This window comes from Salvelinus fontinalis, chromosome 17 (genome assembly GCF_029448725.1).
Source record: "Salvelinus fontinalis isolate EN_2023a chromosome 17, ASM2944872v1, whole genome shotgun sequence".
Classification (NCBI taxonomy): domain Eukaryota; kingdom Metazoa; phylum Chordata; class Actinopteri; order Salmoniformes; family Salmonidae; genus Salvelinus; species Salvelinus fontinalis.
The window spans coordinates 13,840,651-13,868,475 of NC_074681.1; the positions used below are offsets into that span (position 1 = coordinate 13,840,651).

At 41.3% G+C, this 27,825-nt stretch overlaps 1 protein-coding gene across 2 annotated transcripts; it reads right to left on the bottom strand.

Annotated features, from left to right (window-relative positions):
* On the bottom strand, positions 1–27,742 carry LOC129813736 (coiled-coil domain-containing protein 178-like). Of its 2 annotated transcripts, none has more exons than XM_055866209.1 (20): positions 27,620–27,742; positions 26,211–26,294; positions 25,247–25,383; positions 24,281–24,339; positions 23,274–23,359; positions 22,765–22,968; positions 22,346–22,566; positions 22,112–22,254; positions 18,799–18,952; positions 18,495–18,590; positions 18,239–18,375; positions 17,922–18,105; positions 17,155–17,217; positions 16,819–16,980; positions 16,606–16,719; positions 16,201–16,346; positions 15,760–15,919; positions 7,865–8,014; positions 4,744–4,878; positions 1–1,924 (listed from the first exon to the last, which is right to left on the bottom strand). In XM_055866209.1, the coding sequence occupies exons 2-20, from the start codon at positions 26,266–26,268 to the stop codon at positions 1,748–1,750; spliced, it is 2,586 nt and encodes an 861-aa protein (XP_055722184.1). In that variant the 5' UTR covers positions 26,269–26,294; positions 27,620–27,742; the 3' UTR covers positions 1–1,747. The 2 variants fall into 2 exon arrangements, with proteins under 2 accessions (XP_055722184.1, XP_055722183.1); XM_055866208.1 differs by lacking the exon at positions 27,620–27,742 and adding an exon at positions 26,480–26,696.
* Between the last annotated feature and the right edge of the window lie 83 nt (positions 27,743–27,825).

Sequence of the window (27,825 nt, forward strand, 5' to 3'; positions counted from 1 at the left end):
TCGGGAAACCATGCAGTTTATTAGGCTACAGATGAAATACAGTAACTTATGATGAACTTCACAGGGTGGTGAAAGTGCACAGTGATCTTGATGCTCCTTTTCAATAAATATCGATGGTCTGATTCTGGTGACATGATGATCGATACTTGACTGCCGTTTGACAAATAAAAATATTATCCATAATAATCTCATTATGTAGGCCTAGAGCACCTGTTTCTGCGAGTTGTTGACTAGAGAGCAAGTGCTTAGACCAGAGCAGGCAAATGTTCTATTTTAACGCAACAGAGTTGAAAATGTGAGGGAAACATTGAACTTTTGAAAATATTTTCTTTATGCAGATTTTTGAAAATGAGCATGGAAATCTTTCCCCAATTGGATGGAAACCGAGCTACTGTCTCCCTCTCTCAGCCTGTTGTTTCATACTGCCCCCCTCTGCCCTGGCTGGCTGGAAGGCAGGAGATAGGTGTCATCAACATACAAACGTCTCTATCAACCAGAAGACTGCAGACCCGGACCAACAATATCTATCACCTGGCTGAGTGACCTGATAGGAAATCACTGTCACTACTAGAGGTGAGTTCAAGAACATCTTGGCGAGAACAGATCTTACATCAATCCAATGGCCATCTCCATAGCTTAATAGCCCATTTCAGCGATAGTCTGAAATTGTCCCATCACAATAATCAAAATATAAACAATGCTGTGGTAATAATACTTGTATCACTAATGTTTATGAAAGAGGGGAAAAAAACTTTTGAAGTGTGTTTAATAAATATGAATGTGCCACATCATTGTTAGGCCTATGACGCAATGGGAACATGCTTGATGAAATAATAAACATCTTTTTTCTCTTCCAAATAAATACTATGTGTGATTCAGGTGAGATGTGGCAAATTGAAAGCAGCGTTACCTGGGGGTTCTTCCGTTAGAAAGCCAGTAGGCTACTGCACCCCGCTACACAACATCCTTTGGTAATGTGCACACTATTTACCCTGGATTGCTCCAGGCTAATGTCTCAATAATGTTCACTCCTTTCTCAGGTCCTTCCCACAAAGGACTTAACTAATGATCCATGGACAAAATGAAGCATTTAAATTTATTCATTAATCATTCATCTCCAGCTCATTGAAAATGTTAAACTTCTACAAAATTAAGATTGAATATTGAAAAGTGATTGAGGGAGACAGCTTTCTAGAAGAGGGAGAGAAAATGAGAGAGGGAGAAAAAAAATGAAACAACAAAAACAAGTGTGCTTGTCTCCTGAGAGGAAGTGTTTTGCTCAGGCATTGGTCCGGGTGGTCGAGGTAGTGTACTAAGTGGTAGTTAAGGTCACGGTGGGTTTTAGTAGTCCTGATTAGATCTCCAAATCTGGAGAAGCTTAGAATTTCTGTCAACACTGCCTGTAATTATTCTCTTTTCCAATTAATGGTGACATAGATTAATTATCTGATGAGGCAAAGCCAATTGCAATCATTCACCCTGCTAAAATTAGATCAGTCCTGGCAGCAGCATGAAAGTCACCTGTTTCATTGTTATGGATCTGCTGCTGGTAAGAAAGAGAGAGAAAGAGAAAGAGAAAGAGAAAGAGAGAGAGAGAGAGAGAGAGAGAGAGAGAGAGAGAGAGAGAGAGAGAGAGAGAGAGAGAGAGAGAGAGAGAGAGAGAGAGAGAGAGAGAAAGAGAGAGGGATAGTGAGTGAGTGAAGCGTGCTGGGGTAAGTAAGTTGTCTGGCACCAGGTGAATGTCCAATTACACTGTTATCTGAACTGTAGGCATCTTCTTCTTGTTCAACCCAATGGCATCCAGACCCGCTTGTTTGTTCCCTGCTGCTGTCTCCATCGTCGCAGCATCATCACTGGTTGCTGAGTCTTCTGCCAGAGAGTGCAGAAAGGCAGAAATGCGCCGGATTGCTTCTGACAACTCCTCCTGTTTGAATAAGGGAGCAAATAGAATCAACGAATCCATTCTAATTAGGAAAACAGAGTGACGACAGTAGTCAGATGACGTTGAGTTGGGGAGATTAGAGAGGGAGAGCAGCAGCTTTGATGACAGACATACAGTAGACAAAGACAACTCCAGTGTTGATGTGATGCTTTCTCCGTTCTCCGTCTGTTTCACTACTTGCTGCTTGCTCGACGTGCTGTCTAGAGATAGTGAGAGTAAGTTACGCCCAGCGTCTTGTTCTTTATTTTGTGGAAGGAGAGAGCGAGAACAAGTACAAGAGAGAGAGGCTCCTGGTTGAACCATGGTGCAGGTTCAGTACGCCTGTGTTTTAAAAATCTCAGCATCCAGTTTTTCTATTAAACTGCCTGGCACTGTCAACCAACTTGGGAATCTGAACCGGCCTAGCCATGCAGAAATTCTCTGACTAACAATTATATCAGAAACAGGATCTTGGATTACTGTCCCTGGAGACTGGGGCTAGTGGGCGTCTGCTACTATCATTACTGGCCATTCAACAAGCACTCTGCACTGTGAGCCTCGCCGCTGTTAGCCATTGTCAATTATGCCATCCCTGGTGTAAACTGGCAGAACACAAAAACTCAACTGCCAGTTCTGGCAGCGGTGTTACAGGATGACAGCGCCCCCACCACCACACACACCCACCATCCCACACCGCCCATTGCCTCCTCCTCTGTAGCTACTGCAAAGCAAGAAAATAAGTTACATTTGGCTTCATAATGCTAGTGTGCCTTGGTGGTGGAAGTGCAGACCTGACCTTTCTGATCTTCTGCCAAATAGGTTAAGTGGATATGATGGATTTGTATAGCACCCAGCAGGATTCAGTCCATGAAGACTCCATTTTGGTACATTTGTTTCATTATGGTTTGTTCTGTTGGTGGTAACTGCTATGAGGCCATCACCATCAGTATGTAAAATATGCAGTGCATCACTGAGGAGCTTTGGTTTTAACATAAACGTTACTCGGAGGGTCTTTCTGTTAAAAGTATGCACTGCATTATTTGTAAGTGTGCACTACTTAGAGGGCCTTTGATTTTTAAGTGTGTACTACTCTGAGGGTCGTTGTGCTTAAAGTGTGCACTACTCTAAGGGGTCTTTCTAAGGGGTGTGCACTACTCTTAGTAAGGACCCTGAGTAAGGAAGCTTAGTAAGGAAGCTGTGCATAGTGCGTAGTAAAGCCTGCTTTAGTCAGCAGGAGCCGGGTTGGGGGTTTAATGTGAGTAGCTGCTCTGCTCTGAGGGACCCTGTGCTGGGCTGTGACGGGTGACGGTGCGCTGCGCTTCAATACACCAGCTCTTTTGTCCTTCACACTCTGCAGCTCCCTGATAGCTCCTCCCTCCTCCTCCTCCTCCTCCATGCTCCACTCCTCCCTGTTCTGCTCTACCCTCTGCTCTGTGTTCAGCTGCCTAGGGCCTCCCCTCCTCTCTTCGGGGCTAGACCTGGGAGACATGACTGCTCCCTCCCTCCCTGACTGACTGGCTGTAATGTTTGGCTGGATAAGACCAATCAAAAAGCATGTCGGCAATACAAAGGGGGAAGGAATGGATGGATAGGGAAATAATGACTGAATGTGTTATTGCTCACTGTGTAGAGAAGACTAGACACAGAGGGTCTGAAATGATGTCAAATCAATTCTATCTGGGAAGAAGTCTGATCGAATCAAATCAGTTGAATTATAATTTGAATCGCAATGAAGACCTAGACAAAACTTGTATTGTCTAAGTCTGTGGGACTGTGACATAGGTAATGGTAGTGCTAGCTTGGGAAAAGCTGCCGATAAACATGGCTGGCTGTCACACCTGGATAGAAAGCAGGGGCAAGGAAACAATGCTGAATGTAAACACCTCTGTATAAAAAATATAATGGGTGAGAGAATGTGAATGGTTCCATGGTTGAATGGCACCTGCCTGCTACACTATGATGGTCGGTGAGGGTGCTACAGGACAGGACATTTGATAAAGATTCATCACTCTCCTTCTGTCCGCTTTGACCTCCTCTCAAATCTCACTACATATTAGCCACCCATTATCCAGTAATTGAAGATCTCCACTTCTCCATGCACCCCTGCAGATTCAGAATACGTGCCTACTACTTTTTCAGCAAAACATGAGAAAGGTAGCTAGGGGTTATTCAACCTAGGAACACAGGAGGGTTTGTAGTTGTACCATAGATAGTTATCCAGTAGTAACAACACAATAAACATAAGGCGGCCACACAGCCAAACGTGAATAAATATGCGCCCTAACAGAGTGAATGTATAGTTCTCTGGAGAGGAGAAAGGGCTAGCTTCAGATGCTGGGTCGCAGCTTGTCATAGGCACTCACACCGAAACATCGTCAATCACGTCACTGTGCCGGCGTTGTGACGACTGGATATATGGAGGAAGGGTGATGGTGGTGTCTTTAACTCTCGTGTGATGACGCTACAGACGGCTGTGGTGACTGGTGAATGTTTTACTGTGGGTTAGTGGACTGGTTAGTCCCCTGCCAATGGAGGCATGACGCTCAGCTCAACATGTTTTAACTTTGGGATGCCACACATGCTCAGCATTACATGAAGGCATTACATGAAGTCATTATACTGTCATAAATTATTATACTCCCATTAAATTAATAAAATCTACTCATCCAATGAATCCTCCCAAAGCTTAAAAAAATGATTGTGATATACTGCAGGACTAGGCAGGCGGATTGAAGAATTGAAGAAAACTCCATTGAACTGGAATGGTTGTAATGTTGTATGTGTGTGGATTCACAAGGAAAAATTCTGTGAAACATACATACCTGGACAGTTTTTATTTTCTGTTTGTTCTCGTTAGAGAGGGTCTGGAAGCGGGCCAGTTCAGCCTGGTTATAGAGGTTGCGTTGTCTGAAGTATTTCACCACAGCTTTGTGCATCCTCTTCTGCAACAAAGAAATCTTGGAGGGGGCAGACAGGGAGAAAGCAGGAAGGGAAGAGAGAAGAGAGAAAAAGGAATTGGTAAGGCAGGAGAGGAAATTAATGGCAGTGTTCAAGAAGAATGATGGAGGGGAATAGAGAAAGCAGTCAATAGCCCATTCTGCAGTACACAGGCCTGACAGGAATTTCACAGTCTCTTGGTTTCTCTGCCCACTCGTGTGCAGTCATCAGAATCCAGTCACATCTGGCTGCCAGGATGGGGGGTTAATTTTCTCTAAATGCTTCAGCAGTTTTGTTCTAGCTGAGGCAAACTCTGTGACTGCAAAGCTGATGAGTAAAATATTTCTACTTCACCCAGTTTAACTTTATATCAATCCCCTCAAGACATATTTTACACATACACACAGTCATGAACCCCCCACCGAAACTAGAAATTATTCCTAGTCTATTGGAAAGACATCCTGCTCGCTTGCTTTATTATTTGAACACAGTTTCAAACAAAGGGGTTTCTTTCAATTCTGATAGATGCCATTGCTTTTTCTCCCTCCATCTCTGTTTTCTTCCTGCAAAGCTTATCATTGCTTGGCAATGTGTTCCCCAGTGCATAGAGAAACTAAAGCGAATTAGCTCAGCCATCTACTGCTGAAGGAAAGACAATAACAGGAATTTTCTTCATAGCATGCCCTGTTAAAAACCTGTGCTGAGAGCTCCATCCACATAAACAAAACAATGCTTACATGCAGTGATGAGGCCACTTAAATGAACCATAAGGTAACTGATGCTACTGGAGGAGAAATAACACATCGCCATTGAAAACCACTTTTAGGTTAGTGCTATCCTAGTAGATGGGGGTAGGTATGGTAGGTAACCATTATACAAAAAAAAGGTATTTTGATATTGCCTAACATTTGAGGAAAGTGTTGGGTTGGAGCATTGAAGCATTCAGCTATGTGCAGGTGATTAAAACATGTACCAATTGTAACAGGAACTTACTGTATAATGTCAACTAATAACAAATGCCATACATTCAGAATGTATCTTTGTGTACAATGTCTTATTACTATGGTGCTAACTACGTCTGTATTATAACAGGCCAAAGCCTGTAAACCTTGGCTCGCTGAGTCAGGCCAGTAGAGCGCCTTAGCAGGAGCTTCCATTGGCTCCCTCTGCTGAATATCAAATATTTTACAGGCTCTTCAAACAACTGAGAGCTTCTTCCATGTTTGGAGTGAATCAAGTCATTCCAGTACACAGTATTGCTATGGGCTGTCAAAATATGTGTGTTATGTTATGATCCCACCAGTGTGCTGGGTCCTTTGAAGCTAGTCTTTCTTCTCTGGGACAGAAGCAGGTGAGTTAGCCACTATGAATAAAACCCTGTAACATTGGGTATTGAGAATAACAACTGTTAGAGATTAGATTGTCAGAGGGATATGAAAATCAGCAACAAAAAAACTAAAAGGAATTACATTACATGAAATCTGTTTCTATTTAGAATGAGAAAATGAGAGATGTTGGTAGGTGGTTCTGTACTAAATGTCTATGTCTAGAGCTGAAACAAACAGAAATGGTTAAGGAAGGCTCAATCAGGCTTTGATCATGAGCGTGGAGAATCCTGCCCACAGGATTTTATTTCTGCATTTTTCACTTGATAACATTCATTCAGTTAGATGAGGAATTGCTCAAGTAAAGGTATTAGTCATTTTGGAGAAACAAATCATGTCTATTGCTTATTGCCTGAAGCAGTGCATGTTTTATTTCCTGTTTAGGCTATAGAATATGGTCTTCACTTGCAATTTCTTTTAAGATCAAAGTTAAATTGCATCCCGGACCATAAAAACCGAAACGGTTGAAATGTTGTTTTCTGTAGCCTCTCTCACAACGATTCAACACCTTTAGGAGTAGACGTTGTTCTGTAGTTTTCATTTAAGACCTTTGGGAGTATTAGCATTGAGAGTGTATTCTCTTTTTCTATTATTGACCTGTGCCTGCTATGTGTCTCCCTCCCATTGGCCAACCTAGCCCATTGGCCAACCTAGCCCATTGGCCAACCTAGCCCATTGGCCAACCTAGCCCATTGGCCAACCTAGCCCATTGGCCAACCTAGCCCATTGGCCAACCTAGCCCATTGGCCAACCTAGCCCATTGGCCAACCTAGCCCATTGGCCAACCTAGCCCTTTGGCCAACCTAGCCCATTGGCCAACCTAGCCCATTGGCCAACCTAGCCCATTGGCCAACCTAACCCATTGGCCAACCTAGCCCATTGGCCAACCTAGCCCATTGGCCAACCTAGCCCATTGGCCAACCTAGCCCATTGGCCAACCTAGCCCATTGGCCAACCTAACCCATTGGCCAACCTAGCCCATTGGCCAACCTAGCCCATTGGCCAACCTAGCCCATTGGCCAACCTAACCCATTGGCCAACCTAGCCCATTGGCCAACCTAACCCATTGGCCAACCTAGCCCATTGGCCAACCTAGCCCATTGGCCAACCTAGCCCTTTGGCCAACCTAGCCCTTTGGCCAGCCTAGCCCTTTGGCCAACCTAGCCCTTTGGCCAACCTAGCCCATTGGCCAACCCAGCCCATTGGACAACCTAGTGAACAGAAGCAAACATAATGAAACATGTCACCTTGGAACACCTGTATAGTGAGCTTAGTCTTTATGTGTTTGCATGAATTACATCCACCTATCCTCTCTCTAATCTCCCCCTGGGCAGAAATACTACTATATCACATCCGTCATCCTCCTACACTAAGGTTATCTCATCAAGATCAGATTACTGCAGTCATCTCATTGGTTACCCAACTAAAACAATCTGAAAATTACTGACCATGCTAAGAAACATTCCAATCAAACGGAAAACTGGATATAATATCATTTAACATAACATAATATCATATAATGATTTAAATGTATGATTCAATGATAGTGATTATGATTCAATACGTAAAGCTCTATCATTTTATAACATTAGGAAGTAGACACGTTCAGTAGAGAGCCTACCTGTTTGTGATCATAAAAAGATGCCTCTGCTCGATTCCTCTCGTCAAACACCCCAACAGCCCCCTGCTTGGCGATCATCAGGACTTTCTGAAGGGCTCTGTACTCGTGGGCCAACTCAGCGTTCTCTCTTAGGGCTACCTTTAGGTCAGACTACAACACATACACATACAAACACACGTTCAGTTACACGGTTTCACATATATTGATAACAAGGTGTCCTGACAATTTTTAAGCACTTGACAGGACTTATGAGAGGGGTCCACAGTCAGAAAATATTGAGGAGACATGGCAGATTGCAGCACAGTATGACTGAGGAGGCCTTCATGGTTGATGGTTCCATCAACCCCTAGTGGAGGAGAGCTGCCAAGGACCAAGGAACAATACATGCTGAAGTAGCAGTTATACTGCACTGTATACAGTACATTTACATTTACATTTAAGTCATTTAGCAGACGCTCTTATCCAGAGCGACTTACAAATTGGTGCATTCACCTTATGTTGAATGTCAGCTACTGTTATGAGCGATCAAAGATATGGATCACTGTCCCAGGCTATGGTTATAGATAAACATTCTCATGAACCAATAAGTGTAACGGATGTGAAATGGCTAGCTAGTTAGCGGGTACGCGCTACTAGCGTTTCAATCAGTTACATCACTTGCTCTAAAACCTAGAAGTAGTGTTGCACCTTGCTCTGCAAGGGCCGTGGCTTTTGTGGAGCGATGGGTAACGACGCTTCGTGGGTGTCAGTTGTTGATGTGTGCAGAGGGTCCCTGGTTCGCGCCCGTGTCGGGGCGAGGGGACGGTTTAAAGTTATACTGTTACATAGGCCTGGGAGTGAATCCATAGATTTACAGTGTGTATTTAGGGCATACTGTATACTCAGAATTATGACAGGCTTAAAATGAATTTCCAATAACATATTTTGTCATAGGTTATTTAGTAGGGGGAACAAGTACACCTGTGTGAGACTATATGTGTGTGCATACTACTGGATGTGTGAGTCTTACAATCTAGGGCACACAGGGACAAATACAGACAAACACTGACTGGACACTATTCTGGAAATCAAATAAATAACAATGACTGAGTAACTGTCTCTCTCTCTCTGCCTGCCCTCTTGTCAAGTCTCAACACCATTCATTCCCAGAGTATTTGATCACTGTGCTGTTGTATCCATTGAGCTGCTGTATCCTGTTGGTCTCGACTGTACTGTGCTGTACCTGCAGAACGAAGGAACATAATGATGTGTGTCTCTGCAGTAAAACACAACAGCAGCACTAAGGTGATGAGTTTAACCCAGCAGAAAGAGGGGGGGGGGGGGGGGGGGGCTGTAAACATGACAAATGCTTTCTATTGATTCCAGTTTTAATTACAGCAGGCAAGGCATGCAGCACTACTGACTAAGCCCATCTGATGGCTGCTGTTATCTGAAGTGTAAATGGAACGAATTACACTTCATTGCCCAGAAGAAACTTATGGAGTCTGTAGTTTGGTTGCGTTGTTTACTTTATCCACGGTGACAACTACACAGAACGCCAGCTAGCTGTTTGATTACATTAATGAAGGAAGACACTATGTTGATGGTGGAAACGCTTTGGAAACATTTGGGTTTGAAGATCATGACAGACATTTACAGTGCCTTCAGAAAGTATTCATACCCCTTGACTTATTCCACATTTTGTCGTGTTGCAGCCTGAATTCAAAATGGATTAAATAAATAAAAAAAATCTCATCCATCTGCACACAATACCCCATAATGACAAAGTGAAAACATGTTTATAGAATTTTAGCTAATTTATTGAAAAGGAAATACAGAAATATCGAATTTAGAGTATTCACACCAGAGTCAATATATGTTAGAATCACTTTTGGCACTGATTATAGCTGTGAGTCTTTCTGGATAAATCTCTAAGAGCTTTGCACACCGGGATTGTACAATATTGGCTCATTATTATTTTCAAAATTCTTAAAGTTCTGTCAAATTGGTTGTTGATTATTGCTAGAGTCCTGGCATAAATATAACGACACAAGGCGAAACCCAGATGCAGACACAAGAGGCAGATGGTTTGAGTTCTGATATTTATTATAGTCCAAGGGGTAGGCAAAAGGCAGGTCGGGGACAGGCAAGAGTTCATAACCAGGTCAGAGTCCAAAACGGTACAGGGCGGGAGGCAGGTTCGAGGTCAGGGGCAGGCAGAATGGTCAGGCAGGCAGGCTCAGAGTCAGGACAGGCAAAGGTCAGAACCAGGAGGAAGTGAAAAACAGAGACTGGGGAAAAAAACAGGAGCTAGTAGGAAAATGCTGGTTGACTTGGCAAACAAGACGAACTGGCACAGACAGACAGAAAACACAGGTATAAATACACAGGGGATAATGGGAAAGATGGGCGACACCTGGGGGGGGGGGGGGGTGGCGGGGGAGACAAGCACAAGGACAGGTGAAACAGATCAGGGTGTGACAATAGATGTCAAAGCAGATTTATGTCTAAACTAACTCGGCTATAAAATTGCAAAATTACAGATAGATTGTGGATTCTATCATTGTAATTGTTTGCATAATTTCCAATCCCCCATATATACTGTATATATTTTTTTATTTACTGTCTTCTTGGCAAGCAACTCCAGTGTAGATTTGGCCTTGTGTTGTAAGTTAATGTCCTGCTGTGTCTGTTGGAAAGCAGACGAACCAGGGTTTCCTCTTGGATTTTGCCTATGCTTAGCTCCATTCTGTATTTCTTTTATCCTGAAAAACTCCCCAGTCCTTGATTACAAGCATACCGATGACATGATGCAGCCACCACTATGCTTGAAAACATGGAGAGTGGTACTCAGTAATGTGTTGTATTGAATTTGCCCCAAATATAACACTTTTTAGTTAGGACAAAAAGTGAATTGCTTTGCCACATTTTTGCAGTATTACTTTAGTGTCTTGTTGTAAACAGAGTGCATGTTCTGGAATATTGGTATTCTGCACAGGCTTCTTTCTTTTCACTCTGTTAATTAGGTTAGTACTGTGGAGCAAATACCATGTTATTGATCCGTTCTCAGTTTTCTCCTATCACAGCCCTTAAACTCTGTAACTGTTTTATAGTCACCATTGGCCTCATGGTGAAATCCCTAAGCGGTTTCCTTCCTCTCCGGCAACTAAGTTAGGAAGGACGCCTGTATCTTTGTAGTGACTGGGTGTATTGATACACCATCTAAAGTGTAATTAATAACTTCATCATCCTCAAAGCAATCTTCAATGTCTGCTTTTTTTTATTTTTTACACATCTACCAATAGGTGCCTTTCTTTGTGAGGCATTGGAAAACCTCCCTGGTCTTTATGGTTGAATCTGTGTTCGAAATTCACTGCTCGACTGAGGAACCTTACTGTCACGCCTGCTCCCGCTCCCCCTCTCTGGCGCTCGAAGGCTCCAGGCTGCCCATCATTACGCACACCTGTCACCATCATTACGCACATCAGCGCTGCATTGGACTCACCTGGACTCCTTCTTTTTGTTGATTTCCCCCCCTATATCTGTATGTTCCTCAGTTTGATCCCATCAGCATTAATGTTGTTTTGTTTCCCCTGTCCAGACGCTGTCCGTGTTTTGTTTCATGTCCGTTATTTATTAAATGTTCACTCCCTGTACTTGCCTCTAGTCTCCCAGCATCTGTCCTTACACTTACAGATAATTGTATGTGTGGGGTACAGAGATGAGGTAGTAATTAAAAAATAATGTTAAACACTATTATTGTAAACAGAGTGAGTCCATGCAACTTATTATGTTGTTAAGGTTGTTATTATGTTGTTCTTAGGTTGTTAAGCACATTTTTACTCCTGAACTTTTTTAGGCTTGCCATAAGAAAGGTGTTGAATACTTACTGACTCAAGACATTTCAACTTTTCATTTTTAATTAATTTGTTACAATTTTGAAAACCATAATTCCACAGCCTTGGTTTCTCTAATGATTGCCTCGCCTGGTTCACCAACTACTTCTCTGATAGAGTTCAGTGTGTCAAATCGGAGGGTCTGTTGTCCGGGCCTCTGGCAGTCTCTATGGGGGTGCCACAGGGTTCAATTCTTGGACCGACTCTCTTCTCTGTTTACATCAATGATGTCGCTCTTGCTGCTGGTGATTCTCTGATCCACCTCTACGCAGACGACACTATTCTGTATACTTCTGGCCCTTCTTTTGACACTGTGTTAACAACCCTCCAGGCGAGCTTCAATGCCATACAACTCTCCTTCCGTGGCCTCCAACTGCTCTTAAATACAAGTAAAACCAAATGCATGCTCTTCAACCGATCGCTGCCTGCTCCTGCCCGCCTGTCCAACATCACTACTTTGGACGGCTCTGACTTAGAATATGTGGACAACTACAAATACCTAGGTGTCTGGTTAGACTGTAAACTCTCCTTCCAGACCCACATCAAACATCTCCAATCCAAAGTCAAATCTAGAATTGGCTTCCTATTCCGCAACAAAGCATCCTTTACTCATGCTGCCAAACATACCCTTGTAAAACTGACCATCCTACCAATCCTCGACTTCGGTGATGTCATTTACAAAATAGCCTCCAAAACCCTACTCAATAAATTGGATGCAGTCTATCACAGTGCCATCCGTTTTGTCACCAAAGCCCCATATACTACCCACCACTGCGACCTGTACACTCTCGTTGGCTGGCCCTCGCTTCATACTCGTCGCCAAACCCACTGGTTCCAGGTCATCTACAAGACCCTGCTAGGTAAAGTCCCCCCTTATCTCAGCTCGCTGGTCACCATAGCAGCACCTACCTGTAGCACGCGCTCCAGCAGGTATATCTCTCTAGTCACCCCCAAAACCAATTCTTCCTTTGGACGCCTCTCCTTCCAGTTCTCTGCTGCCAATGACTGGAACGAACTACAAAAATCTCTGAAACTGGAAACACCTATCTCCCTCACTAGCTTTAAGCACCAGCTGTCAGAGCAGCTCATAGATTACTGCACCTGTACATAACCCATTTACAATTTAGCCCAAACAACTACCTCTTTACCTACTGTATTTATTTATTAATTTATTTTGCTCCTTTGCACCCCATTATTTCTGTCTCTACTTTGCACTTTCTTCCAATGCAAACCAACCATTCCAGTGTTTTTTTTAGTTTTTATTTTACTTGCTGTGTTGTACTCACTTCGCCTCCATGGCCTTTTTATATTTTTATTTATTTATACATATATCTGTTTGCCTTCACCTCCCTTATCTCACCTCACTTGCTCACATTGTATATAGACTTATTTTTTTTCACTGTATTATTGACTATATGTTTGTTTTTACTCCATGTGTAACTATGTGTTGTTGTATGTGTCGAACTGCTTTGCTTTATCTTGGCCAGGTCGCAATTGTAAATGAGAACGTGTTCTCAATTTGCCTACCTGGTTAAATAAAGGTTAAATAAAAATAAAATAAATAAAATAAAATTGACATTATGCTGTATTGTGTGTAGGCCAGTGACACAAAATCGTAATTAAATCTATTTTAAATTCAGGCTGTCACACAACAAAATGTGGGAAAAGTGAATACTTTCTGAAGGCACTGTACCTGCTGAATAATTGGACTTCAGCTGATTTTGATTCATTTAATTTCAATTTACTCAGTGTATGGGGCGACTTCATGAGTTCAATGGAACTGTTTGTAGATACAAAACAGTATTTTGGTGAAAATTAGGTTAAGATTAGGGTTAAGGGTTTTGTTAAGGTTAGTGTTAAGGTAAGGGTTAGTTATATATTTTGGCTAGTTGGGCTTTCAATGGGATGCAGGTCAGAAAAGTCCCCTTAGTGTCTCCCCACACACAAACCCAAGCCTCCTCTGAGCTGTTAGCAATACTAATGTGCTCTACCTGACATTTAACATCCCAACAGTCAACATCCATGGTGACCTCTGGGGCCTTCCAATGATAATATGAGGTCAGCATCTTTCTCCTGTGTAATTTTATATCTCAATGTGTCCAGTCATTACTGTGTTTACTCGTTCACTGAGTCACGCACGGCGGTTTCCAAATGCTTAGTGTGCTTATTACGTTATGCTAATGTGGACATTATGTGTGTGCTTTATATTCAAATCAAATCGAAGTGTATTGGTCGCGTACACAGATTTGCAGATGTTATTGCAGGTGCGATTTGCAGCTTGTGTTTCTAGCTCCAACAGTGCAGTAATAATACCTAGCAATACAAAACGATTACGCACATAATCCAAAAAGTAAAAAGAAAGAAGTTAATACATTTCAGAACGCGTATAGAAAGTATGGACAGTATATGAATAGAAACTGTGTACAGCAGTAGTTATATAGGACCTAATGAACATAATGATCAAATTAACCAATTTCCTTATAACTTAACACTCGCTCTAACTCTTGATCTTTTTATTTGGTGAGAAGGGCGATAGGCCTATTGTTGTTTCCATTACATTTTTTCAAGTGAAAAAGGCTAAAGCTATTTTTGCATGATTGCCTTTTATCAGGCTAATGGGACTTGTGTCTATGAGGAAGACTTCCTAATTCTTAAATTGTCTCACGCCAACAACTTCTTTAAAGTTGCTGCGCTCGCGGATGCATGGCGGCCTAGCTCCATTGCCTTTTCTTGTTTTGAACTAATGCATTCTTGATCACCGTTTAATGAAACTCTATACCACATGGCGATTTCACATTAGATAAGCCATGTGAGACTCCCATCAGCCACGAGGCGGTGGCTGGGCTGATAATCCTGCATGCTGCAGATGAAAACCTTACAATAAATTGGGCTCTCCCATTAAAGGGGCAATCTGCAGTTGCTACATCCATTTTTGGACTCATAAATTAATGATATATACCTATAAGTTTATTGAAGAATATAACTGATAAATGCCTCATGAGCTTAATTCAACTGTCTTACCCCATCAGAACCCAAAATATAAGCTTGTTTTACTGCAATGTTTGTAAACAAAGTAAATGTAAACAAACTCTATAGCCTCTAAACATGGTTAAAAATATAATGTTGATATCATTGATGGTCACTCCTTGCATCCATAGCTCTGTCTATGAATTTGAGAGTGGTAACATTTCTCCAGTCCCATTCCTCAAATTTTTACCGAAACAGGAGCAGGGACACCCTTGGTTTTTCTTTCAACTGCTGATTGCCACTTCAAAAAACAAAGCTTAAATATACAATAATGTACACCACAGACATATTTTACACTCTTTTTCGAGGTGAATACAAAAAATATTACATTGGTAAAAATGTGTTTTGTCAATGGTGTGAGGTTGGGAAGAATAGGTTTGTATTTAAATTAATATGATGATTAAACATACAGGTAACTGAATACAGCAAATGTCCAACCAAGAAAGATTCACCAATACAGGAGAGGCCTTCCCACTGGGCACAAACTGGGTGATTCAACATTGTTTTCACAATTACATTGAAACAACATGGGCTACATGTTGAATTGACGTCTGTGCTCAGTTGGTTATCAGTTTGGAAAAATACTTTCCAACAGTTAGTTGTCACTCCTTTAAAAAACACAACACGATTGACCTTGACTTGTAATTCTAATTGCTTAGGACGCTGTTGTGGTCTTCTCACAACGGATTGTAGCGAGTAATTCTAGTGACACTAATCCACAAATAACTACACAATAAGCTGAGGACCCTTTCAGACTTTCTCTTGTGTTTGTTACCAATATACCACTTTGAAGACAATTGCCAACGGGCATGTTTGGAAACGAATAAATAAGTTTTAGCCTACCTGCTTTTAGCCTACCTAAATGTTACTGTGCATGGTCTCAATTCCAGTAAGATTAGCTGTATGAGGAATAGCAGTAACACTAACATCAAATAAAATGAGTACAACATAAACCAAACCACCTTGTATTAACCAAATGACCCAGTGTTTTACCTTGGTTTCCTCCATTTTTTGCTGTCTGGTTGTGAATAGAGTAGTGTGAGTTTGCAGTGCTTGCTCAATCCGTTGTTGACAGTTGGTGATATCACGTTCTAAGGTGTTCATGATCAACGTAGCTGTTTGGTTTTTGAACTCTACGGCATCAAAGACGGACCTGATAAATACAGGTGAACGACAATCAATTGATTTGGAATAATACCAAGCTGATTCCTGTGCTAATATCAATGATGGAAAAGCCAAGGCTTCAAAGTTAATGGTGACGCTTCACGCTCTGAGCACAGCATGAATCAAACTAATACATTCAAGCTTTCCAGGGTCTCTGGTGCAGTAGGCTTACAATGATAATACATTCTAAATAATCTAGATAGGGTAGAAGGCCTATTATATTATATTGGCAGAGCAGAGGGTGGTTGTGAGGAGAGGAGAGATTCTTACTGTAGTTCTTCAATGACATCTGGCATTGTGGCTGCTGTTTCCTCCATCCTGTCAGACTCTGTTCTGTACTCTTTGGACTTAGCAGTGAGGACTGTGATTCTGCTCAAGGCGTGGTCAAACCTCTTGGTAACATCTTGGTGTAATTCCTGTCAACAATAAACAAGATTGAAATGAATGAACCATGCGCCACAATGAAACTTGGCAGCATGATTTCAACATCAATAACTTTTATTAAGTCCCACCACCCACCTTGTGATTTCAAATACATTACACTATCACTTGTAAATCATGCGTGTGTATTAGGTGTAATACATTATATCATGAAATGTGTTGTGCTAATACCTATTACATTTATCACCATTTTTTAAATACGGTGACTGTGTGTAAATCCTTGCTTTATCTTACCTTGACTATATTTAGATGGTCAAGTTTCAAGTTTCTTTCCTTTTTCAGACAATTTGTAGTGTTTTTGTGTTCTGTTAGAACATCACAGAGTTTCTCCCTTAAACGTTCAATTTTCTGAAACAGAGAAATGAATAATCAATTGAATTTAAAACACTCAACATATCTCACAAAACATTTGAAATACAGTAAACTGAACATAAAATGTTAGATTACCTCAGATTTATCATTGTAAATCTTTCTCAGTTTTTCCATTTCAATTTCCAGTTGTTTTGTAGCTGATGACACCTCTTCAAATTCCTTATGAAGTTCCCATCTGGCGTTTTCTGTGTTGGTTTGCTCCTGATGTAATTCTGCTTTAAATGTTGTTAATGTATCCTGAAATAAGGTTTAAAAACGTAACAAAACTGCTGTACACAAGGAATCATATCACCTTCCAAGATCAGTCTTACGAGATTACTGGTTTTAGAACACAGCCGATTGTAAAAAAATGCTTGACAGAACCAACCGTGAAAGTCGAAACTCTACAGAAGACAGACAGAAGAGATTTACCTTCAGAATGGCCATGGCTTTCATCTCGCTCATCATGTCTTTCTTCAGATTCTCAATCACTTTCTGAGGAGATATGTATATGTGTTGCATCAGTAACACTAGTAAAGAAGCCCACTTCATAATGGTACATGAATCTACTAGTGCATATCTGAATGTCTATCTGCAAGGGCTCTTTTCACAAACCCACCTTGATAGAGACTCCAAGCATGGATGAATCTCTAAAAGCATGTGCTTCTGTCACCGACAACTAATGCAGCTTATGTGATTGACAATATCTAACGGAATTTGAATCTAAACATCAGACACTTGTGTCAATGAGGATATCCAACCTTCTCTTTATGTAGGATTCATTTATAAATCAGTGTCTCTCTTACTTACCCTCATAGATTCTGATAAAATGGATCTCTAGTTATGTGCATGGTACTACAGGTAAGAGTGCATGGATCTCTACAGATGTAAGATCTTCATTTGAGCCAGTTTGCTACAGCAGGAAATTAATCCTGCAGCAACAAGAAATGTAAATTATTATGTGGATTATAATTCATGGACATTTTTGTAGTGGTTAATACAATTTTCAAAAGGGAAAATCAAGTCTGAAATCTCAAAGTGGAAATTACAAACCTCACAAGCCTTTTTAAACCTCAAATACACCACAAGTTTTAAATGTCCTGCATTGCAAATTAAGATCTTACATCTGTAGCCTTGATCATACTACAGGTAAGAGTGTATGGATGTCGAGTTAAGTGCATGTCTCTCTCCACACGGACCCTCATCCTCTGCTCCTCCATGAAGGTCTGCTGCTCCAGCTCCTCCAGGTTGACCTTGGTGTTAGCGTGCATTGCAGCCACCTGGGACAACTCCTCCTTGGCCTCTTCTCTCTGTTCCTCATTCACACTGATCTTCTGTAGCATGCGCTTCCTCTCCTTCTGAAGCTGCTTCACTGCCTGTTCACTGATGGACACACACAGACGTACGTAAGTATGCACACACACACACACACACACACATACGTAAGTATGCACACACACACAGCTACGTAAGTATGCACACACACACATACATACACACAAATTACATACAGTACCTCTCATAGATCATGTTACTGTAGTCCTCAGTCTCTAGTTCATACTCTTTGTTTTCCTCGTGGAGAGCCAAGATGTCCTGATGTTTCTTACAGAACACCTCCTCGGAGTGAGAGACCGCCGCTTCACCTGCAAGTCTCTGGAATATGCCCCGGATGCAACGTTAGGAAGCAATAAATATGCAATAAGTCGTATGCAATAAATAAAGTATTGTGAGAAATATTCAACGTCAACAATAACTATCTTGACATCACTTACAGTTGCATGGACTTCTTTTTGCAGCTCTGAAATCTCTTCCTTTAATTGTGCAATTTTTCTACCTTCAACCTCAATAAATATGTTCAACTCCACAACCTGTGACCAAAAAATAACTAGACATTGGATTCTCAATGTGTAAGGAACATTGGTGCATGTTTCAGCATATTCCTTAAGTAAAATTCCTCATTCATTCGTTCATTCATTAATTATGATAAATGCAGTTATTCACAGTGATGAAAATCATTTAAGTTACAGTCTGGCTCACGTAACATACAGTACACAGTTAGCACAGTACAGTACTCACCAGTTCATTGACTGCAGTCTCCTGCACCTCTAGCACAGGGATACGTTGTGACATGTCTCCCCACTCCTCCTCCTTCAAAGCCACCATCTCCTCTGTCTCCTTCAATGTAATGCAGTAGCCATCCCAATAATCTATCAGCTGCTGGAATTCAGTTCTGGACAAAATAACAATCATCTTTTGAAGTGAAATTATTAATAAACTGCAAGCATGGCGCAACAGTTGTAAGTACTTTATAGCAACACTGTCAGGTTAAGTTACCGCGTGATTACAGAAATATTTGAGATTTAACAGGACAGATTACTTGGACAATTATTCCTTTGGTTCCTTCTGGTTCCTTCTAACCTTTACCTAAAAAACGTTAGGTTGGGTAAGGTTGGGTAACTGTCAGATACTGTATGTGAGGACAGACACTGGGAGATGAGAAGAAGGTACAGGGAGTGAACATTTAATAAATAACAAACATGAAACAAAACACGGACAGCGTCTGGATAGGTGAAACATAATGACATTAATGCTGATGCAGGGATCAAACTGAGGAACAGATGCAGTTGAAGTCGGAAGTTTACATACAATTATGTTGGAGTCATTAAAACTTGTTTTTCAACCACTCCACAAATGTCTTGTTAACAAACTATAGTTTTGGCAAGTCGGTCAGGACATCTACTTTGTGCATGACACAAGTAATTTTTCCAACAATTGTTTACAGACAGATTATTTCACTTATAATTCACTGTATAAAAATTTCAGTGGGTCAGAAGCTTACATACACTAAGTTGACTGTGCCTTTAATTAGGGATAGGACCCCTTTTTTCTCAATTTCTGCCTGAATGACGTGCCCAAAGTAAACTGCCTGTTGCTCAGGCACTGAAGCCAGGATATGCATATAATTGGTACCATTGGAAAGAAAACACTTTGAACTTTGTAGAAATGTTAAAATAATGTAGGAGAATAACACAATAGATATGGTAGGATAAAATCCAAAGAAATACCAACCAGAATTTTGTTTTTTTGAGAGACCATCCTCTTACAATGGCAAGAATAAGGTCATACTGACAATTAGCTCCCTGGATGCAATTCCTATGGCTTCCACAGCAGTCTATGTTCAAGGTTTCAGGCTTGTAACTTCAAAAACTAAAACTAAATATCAGTTTTAGGACAGGGACACAGTCTATTTAACACAGTTCTTTTCGTAGAAATATTATAGTTTAATTCCATTTTAGGGTACCTGAGTAGTAAATAGAAACGTATTTTGACTTGTTGAAACAAAGTTTCGGGGTAGATTTTCAGATTCCTTTCCTTTCATGTTGAACGAGTGGACTACTCAAATCGATGGCGCCAACTAAACTGCCTTTTTGTGATATAAAGGATTTTATCTAACAAAACGACACTACATGTTATAGCTAGGACCCTTTGGATTACAAATCAGAGGAAGATTTTCAAAAAGTAAGTAAATATTTAATTGCTATTTGTGAATTTATGAAACCTGTGCCGGTGGAAAAATATTTTGATATGGGGCGCCGTCCACAAACAATCGCATGGCATGTTTTCGCTGTAATAGCTACTGTAAATCGGACAGTGCAGTTAGATTAACAAGAATTTAAGCTTTCAACCGATATAAGACACTTATATGTACCTAAATATTTAATATCCATAATTTTTGGGATTATTTATTTGAAGTGCGCGCCCTCCAGTTTCACCGGAAGTTGTCCCGCTAGTTGGACGCATAGCCCTAAAAGGGCCTATAAACAGCTTGGAAAATTCCCGAAAATTATGTCATGGCTCTAGAAGCTTCTGATAGGCTAATTGACATAATTTGAGTCAATTGGAGGTGTACCTGTGGATGTATTTCAAGGCCTACCTTCAAACCCAGTGCCTCTGCTTGACATCATGGGAAATCAAAAGAAATCAGCCAAGACCTAAGAAAACAAATTGTAGACCTCCACAAGTCTGGTTCATCCTTGGGAGCAATTTCCAAACGCCTGAAGGTACCACGTTCATCTGTACAAATAATAGTACGCAAGTATAAACACCATGGGGCCACGTAGCAGTCATACCGCTCAGGAAGGAGACGCATTCTGTCTCCTAGAGATGAACGTACTTTGGTGCGAAAAGTGCAAATCAATCCCAGAACAACAGCAAAGGACCTTGTGAAGATGCTGGAGGAAACAGGTACAAAAGTATCTATATCCACAGTAAAACGGGTCCTCTATCGACATAACCTGAAAGGCCGCTCAGCAAGGAAGAAGCCACTGCTCCAAAACAGCCATAAAAAAAAACAGACTACGGTTTGTAACTGCACATGGGGACAAAGATCGTACTTTTTGGAGAAATGTCCTCTGGTCTGATGAAACAACAATAGAACTGTTTGGCCATAATGACCATCATTATGTTTGGAGGAAAAAGGGGGAGGCTTGCAAGCCGAAGAACACCATCCCAACCGTGATGCACGGGGGTGGCAGCATCATGTTGTGGGTGTGTTTTGCTGCAGGAGAGACTGGTGCACTTCACAAAATAGATGGCATCATGAGGTAGGAACATTATGTGGATATATTGAAGCAACATCTCAAGACATCAGTCAGGAAGTTAAAGCTTGGTCGCAAATGGTCTTCCAACTGGACAATGACCCCAAGCATACTTCCAAAGTTGTGGCAAAATGGCTTAAGGACAACAAAGTCAAGGTATTGGAGTGGCCATCACAAAGCCCTGACCTCAATTCTATAGAAAATCTGTGGGCAGAACTGAAAAAGCGTGTACGAGCAAAGAGGCGTGTAAACCTGACTCAGTTACACCAGCTCTGTCAGGAAGAATGGGCCAAAATTCACCCAACTTATTGTGGGAAACTTGTGGAAGGCTACCCAAAACGTTTGACCCAAGATAAACAATTTAAAGGCAATGCTACCAAATACTAATTGAGTGTATGTAAACTTGGGAATCTGATGAAAAAAATAAATGCTGAAATAGATCATTCTCTCTACTATTATTCTGACATTTCACATTCTTAAAATAAAGTGGTGATCCTAACTGACCTAAGACAGGGAATTTTTACTAGGATTAAATGTCAGGAATTGTGAAAAACTGAGTTTAAATGTATTTGGCTAAGATGTATGTAAACTTCCGACTTCAACTGTAGATATAGAGGAAGCAATCAACAAAGTAAGGAGTCCAGGTGAGTCCAATGAAGCGCTGATGTGCATAATGATGGTGATAGGTGTGCATAATGATGGGCAGCTTGGCGCCCTTGAGTGCCAGAGAGAGGGAGTGGGAGCAGGCGTGACACTGTAATACTATTTAATATGCTGTATACTGTACTCACAGTCTGTCATTTAGCAGATTCCTGATGCCCTTAAGTTCATTGAACATCAATCCTCTATCCTCATCTGCTTTCAGTTCTTCCTTTTTCATGTCTTCTTGAAAACTCTTCAGTTCACTGAAGGTCTTTGAAAATGTCTCAAGGGCCTAAAATAAAAATATATATAAATATATGCAATATATATGTGACAATAACAGTGTAAAAAAAAACTAGAACAAAATTCATTGTGAACAGTACCTTACGTTGAGCCGTATTAATTTGGATCATGAAATCGCTCTCCAGCTGCAGTTTTTCCTTCACAAGAGGCCCATTTTTCTTGATGAAATCAATGTCCTCATTTAACCGCTGATTCAGAACCTCTGTCTTGATCATTCTATCTGTCACTTGGTGAAGTTTATCTCTTCTCAATTTCAGATGCCATTTCAATTCACTGATGTCTCTGGTACAGGCCTCATGCTCTGGAGAGAAACAGCACATATCCAGGTTTCAAGTAAAGTTGCACTGTAAGCAATATATAAAGAACTTACCAACTACTAGATTACAGTTTATTTTGTCTTCAACAACAAGTGTTACAGAATAATACTCCTAATAAAAGAGTGATAATAACATGAATGACCTTTCTTTTAGGGATCTTTGTCTTTATGCCACTGACTGACCTTTCTGGACAGCTACAGGGAACTCCTGCTGCTTCCACAGTGAAATACTATACATTTTCCCCCCTAAAGTTCTCCTTCTCTTCTTCTCTGACTGTAGAGCCTCCTCTGCATCCTGGCGATCAGCTTCCAGACGTTCAATCAGATACACTACTTCTACCAGGACGTCCGTGGTTTCCTTACGCAGCGGAGACAACAGGTCACCCTCTGTATGAAGGAAGAGAGATGCTCGTATAGTATACCAGTAGCCTTATCTATTGAAAAAGATTGATAATTGTCACATGACCTAAGCTAAAATAAAATAAACTACAAGAGGACTCATAGTACAGAAAGCAAACAATAGGGGCTGTACTGTATATGGTTGATTAAAAATAGTGTGCATGTTATAGATGCCATTACACTGTACATTTTTGTTCCTAGACACATTCTGTTGTGTTCATGGACTTCATCACGTGACACAAGGCTGTGTACTGTATCCCTCTCATTTGAGAAAATAAATAACAAATATTTACCTCTTTCACCTCTTGCACTTAGTCCAATGCCTTCGATGTATAACTCTGTAGGTATCATTGAAGACACAGATTCACTGGAAATCAATCTGGAAAACATGGAACACATTTCTTCACATACCTGAAGAAATAGGAACATTCAATGCTGTAAATGTAAAGCTTAAAATGAAGACAAATTTTTTAAAAATGGAATCAAATTGTATTCATCGGGTACATAGTTTAAAGAAGGTTTGAAAGGGGCAGTGAAATGCTTGTGTGCTAACTCCCTCAACATTACAGTACAATAATCAATAATAAATATCAATAATAAGAGTCAAGTCAAAAACAACAAGTAATAGAAGAGGTAGTATGCATAGATCAGTATAGATCATGAATGTGCTATGTCCAGTATGACTGTATTTACAAATATCCTGTCTTGGTCACTCAGTTGACAATAGTATATAATAGAACACCAGCGTTGACTGTGTGTGTGTGTGTGTGTGTGTGTGTGTGTGTGTGTGTGTGTGTGTGTGTGTGTGTGTGTGTGTGTGTGTGTGTGTGAGTCAATGTGCATGTGTGTGCTTGTGTGGGTTTGTTTATGGGTGGTTGTGGACGTGTTAAACTATACCCCACAAGAATAGTAAACTAACAAAAGTTTGACCAACAGGGGACATTTTTTTGGTCCCCACTAGGAAAAAGGCTATTTCTAGGGCGTTTAAGTTAGAATTAGTGCTGGGGTTAGAATTAGGGTTAGGGGTTAAAGGTTAGGTTTAGGAGTTAGGGTTAAGGTTAGATTTTGGGGTTAGGGAGAATCGGACTTTGAATGGGAAACAATTGTGTGTCCCCATAAGGTTGGTTAAACAAGAATGTGTGTGTGTGTGTGTGTGTGTGTGTGTGTGTGTGTGTGTGTGTGTGTGTGTGTGTGTGTGTGTGTGTGTGTGTGTGTGTGTGTGTGTGTGTGTGTGTGTGTGTGTGTGTGTGTTGGAGGTGACACATAGGACATAACATAGGACCAAAAAGATACATCTTACCTAAAAGTTTTGCTTTTTTGCTGTTTTTCATGAGACATCTGATGCTGAACATTTCCTGACTGGTAGAGGAGACAGGCAGACAAATGACAGAAATGTTTATTTAATTTTAATTTTAACCCATTTTTTACATTTACATTTTACATTTTAGTCATTTAGCAGACGCTCTTATCCAGAGCGACTTACAGTAGATTGCATACATTTTATTACATTTCATTACATTTTACATACTGAGACAAGGATATCCCTACCGGCCAAACCCTCCCTAACCCGGACGACGCTATGCCAATTGTGCGTCGCCCCACGGACCTCCCGGTTGCGGCCGGCTGCGACAGAGCCTGGGCGCGAACCCAGAGACTCTGGTGGCGCAGCTAGCACTGCGATGCAGTGCCCTAGACCACTGCGCCACCCGGGAGGCCAAACCCCTTTTCTCCCCAATTTTCGTGGTATCCAATCGCTAGTAATTACTATCTTGTCTCATCGCTACAACTCCCGTACGGGCTCGGGAGAGACGAAGGTCGAAAGCCATGCGTCCTCCGAAGCACAACCCAACCAAGCCGCACTGCTTCTTAACACAGCACGCCTCCAACCCGGAAGCCACCCGCACCAATGTGTCGGAGGAAACACAGTGCACCTGGCCCCCCTGGTTAGCGTGCACTGCGCCCGGCCCGCCACAGGAGTCGCTGGTGCACGATGAGACAAGGATATCCCTACCGGCCAAACCCTCCCTAACCCGGACGACGCTAGGCCAATTGTGCGTCGCCCCACGGACCTCCCGGTCGCGGCCGGCTGCGACAGAGCCTGGGCGCGAACCCAGAGTCTCCGGTGGCACAGCTAGCGCTGCGATGAAGTGCCCTAGACCACTGCGCCACCCGGGAGGTCCACCATGTTGTTGTTTTTTAAATATATTTTTGGCCCATAATAATTAACTCAAAAAGCTTTTTTGCATGATCACACTTTGAATCTTACCTGTTGACACCAGTTCTCCACTTTCTTCTTCAGCTCCTGAATATGGCAAACAGCTTTGTTGACGCACGGTGAGGGGGTGTTAACCAGGGCACAACTGCGACGTCTGCTGGGGCACACTGCTTGAAGATCTACCTGATCTTAAAAGATGTCAGAAATGACCAGCCGCAAATCAAATTGAAGAGTTAGACCTATGCCCCGATTCATGATCATTTTGGGTTGGCTTGATGAAAAGCCAAAAACACATTATTGCTTTCCATAAATATGATACATACAAACAACAGTATGACAGTATAACATAAGGAATAATTAATATGACATTTGTATCCCTTAAAATCTGACACAAAGATATAGTATATCGGACACGTATTCCACCTTGTGTGAAAGAGACTTACTGTACACAGTGTTATGACAATACGACAATGATCTTATGTCATTTTCACTATCACCCATTAATGTCCATATAACCAATCAATGTATTGTAAGCATCAGTGAATAGGCCAAGGGCCAGGGAAGCCTAATTTGAGCCTCCTGTGGCAGACTCAAGGGCGATATAGGCTTAGCGGTGGAAGGGTGCCATCTGGCTGCAGTATGGCTCCTGGCCTAAATGCACAATATTGAAACAGATATCCTACTCAGGCTAACATACACTTTAGGCCAGTGCTTTCAAGGCACAACATAGCCCACTCTATGTAAGATGATGCTGCAGCTGGAGCGCTCATAGGAAATATGATTAAGCAAGTGGGCGACTTTCACCTTTTGTCATGGACTGTAATGTGAGAGTACATTACCTGCTGTTGTGGCAATCTGTATCAAGTGTCTCTTTAGAAGCAAGACAATGTGTGATGACAGACAGTATCCCAATTGTATAACAATGCTACCACCTGTATCTCTGTTCTGTTTCAATTGCCTTTCAAGTGTTTAGGTGTGTGAGGGGGTTATTATTTGTGCAAAATTTCATTCAAACCTTGTAAACTTGGCCCGTCCTCCCTTGATGGAAATCTGAGTGGTTCAACTTCAGGCATTGTCGCAATATGCAATCTCCACAATACTGTACAAAAAACAAATTATTGTTAGTTAGATCAATGTTGGTGAAATGAAATCACTTTTTGCTACCTTTACATCTTGCCACTGTGCAAACTAATGGCTTAAAGCAGGCTAGCTGTGTGTCATGTCTTATGTTATGGCATGGAAGAAAGTCGAAGCGTGAGCGAGTTGGCTATCAACTTAACTTACTTGTTCCCAGAATGGATAGGCCTTCGTTCTTTTCAAATTATAACATCCTGATTCAGGCGCTACTGTAACTACCACCGATACGTTATCTGGAAACAATATATCCGATGAAATTTTCAACAAACTTTATTTTATGACCATAAAGTTACAAAAATTGGGTTGTTAAGTCCCGTATGATTCTATTCCGTCTTGAATGGCTGCGTAAACTACCCGTGTCACATGGTTGCTAAGCAACAAGCAAAGGGCTGCATTCAAGAGCAGTAGCAGAGGTTTGTTCACTGTACTTTATAAAATGACAAATAATAACCCTTTTTGTAGTTTTTCACGGCTTCTCGAGGCCCTTTGCATGGCACAGGCATTGTTCGTCTGCCATCTAAGTTATAGGGACATATTATGCGTTGTATTAATTCAGAGGAACGTTTTAACCAAGGTTAGGCTAAAGTCTAGACATTTTGAGACACTATAACAGCATTTTAGGATGATAAATTGCAGGAAGTTTTGGCTGACTAGATTAACAAATGTAATTATACTAGGGTAAGTAAGGCTTGTTGTAGAAATTAGTCATGAAGCGAGTTAGCCTATGAATGAAAGGACAATGGGGCATCACATTTGTGCTGAAGCAGCAATTGCACACGTATTCATTACAAGTACAACATAAAAATGATCTGTTTGTTGATCATTAATTGATGAGATACCAACACAATACATGTCACTTCCTACTGGCAATCAATGCAATTTCCACTTAAAGCACAATTGAAAGCTCTAGAAGTTAAACAAAATAAGGAGCAGATATTATATGCCTACCATTCTTAGATCTGTGAGACAGGTTCTAAGATAGGGCAGGGTCAATAAGACCTTAACTGGATACTGGTATGGAGGCATGCAAGACAGGACTATCACAAAATATATAGAATGTATTACAAATATAGTACAGTACGCCAGTTTACTGGGCAGGTGTAATTTGGATGTCACCAAAGATAATTTACAGTTTTACAAAGGCCTGAAACAAAACACAGCAAATTTTAAGTGGAAGCACAGCAAAGGTCTAACAGACTAAAGTGTTACTTGCATAAAACTGCATGCTCTCTCAATCCCCCCCCCCCCCCCCAAAAAAAACAGTAAGCTATTAAACACAATACATACCTCTGCTGCCTCAGCTGTCTCAAGTCCACTCCCCTCGACACAGCCACAATTTATTCTTTAGGTTATTTTTTAACCTTCATTTAAGCAGGGAGTCATGCTGAGAACGCAGTCTCTTTCGCACATGAGCTCTGCATGAACACATCAATAAACAACAATTACAGTATACATATCTATAAACACATCAATTACACCCCACTGGTCAATTC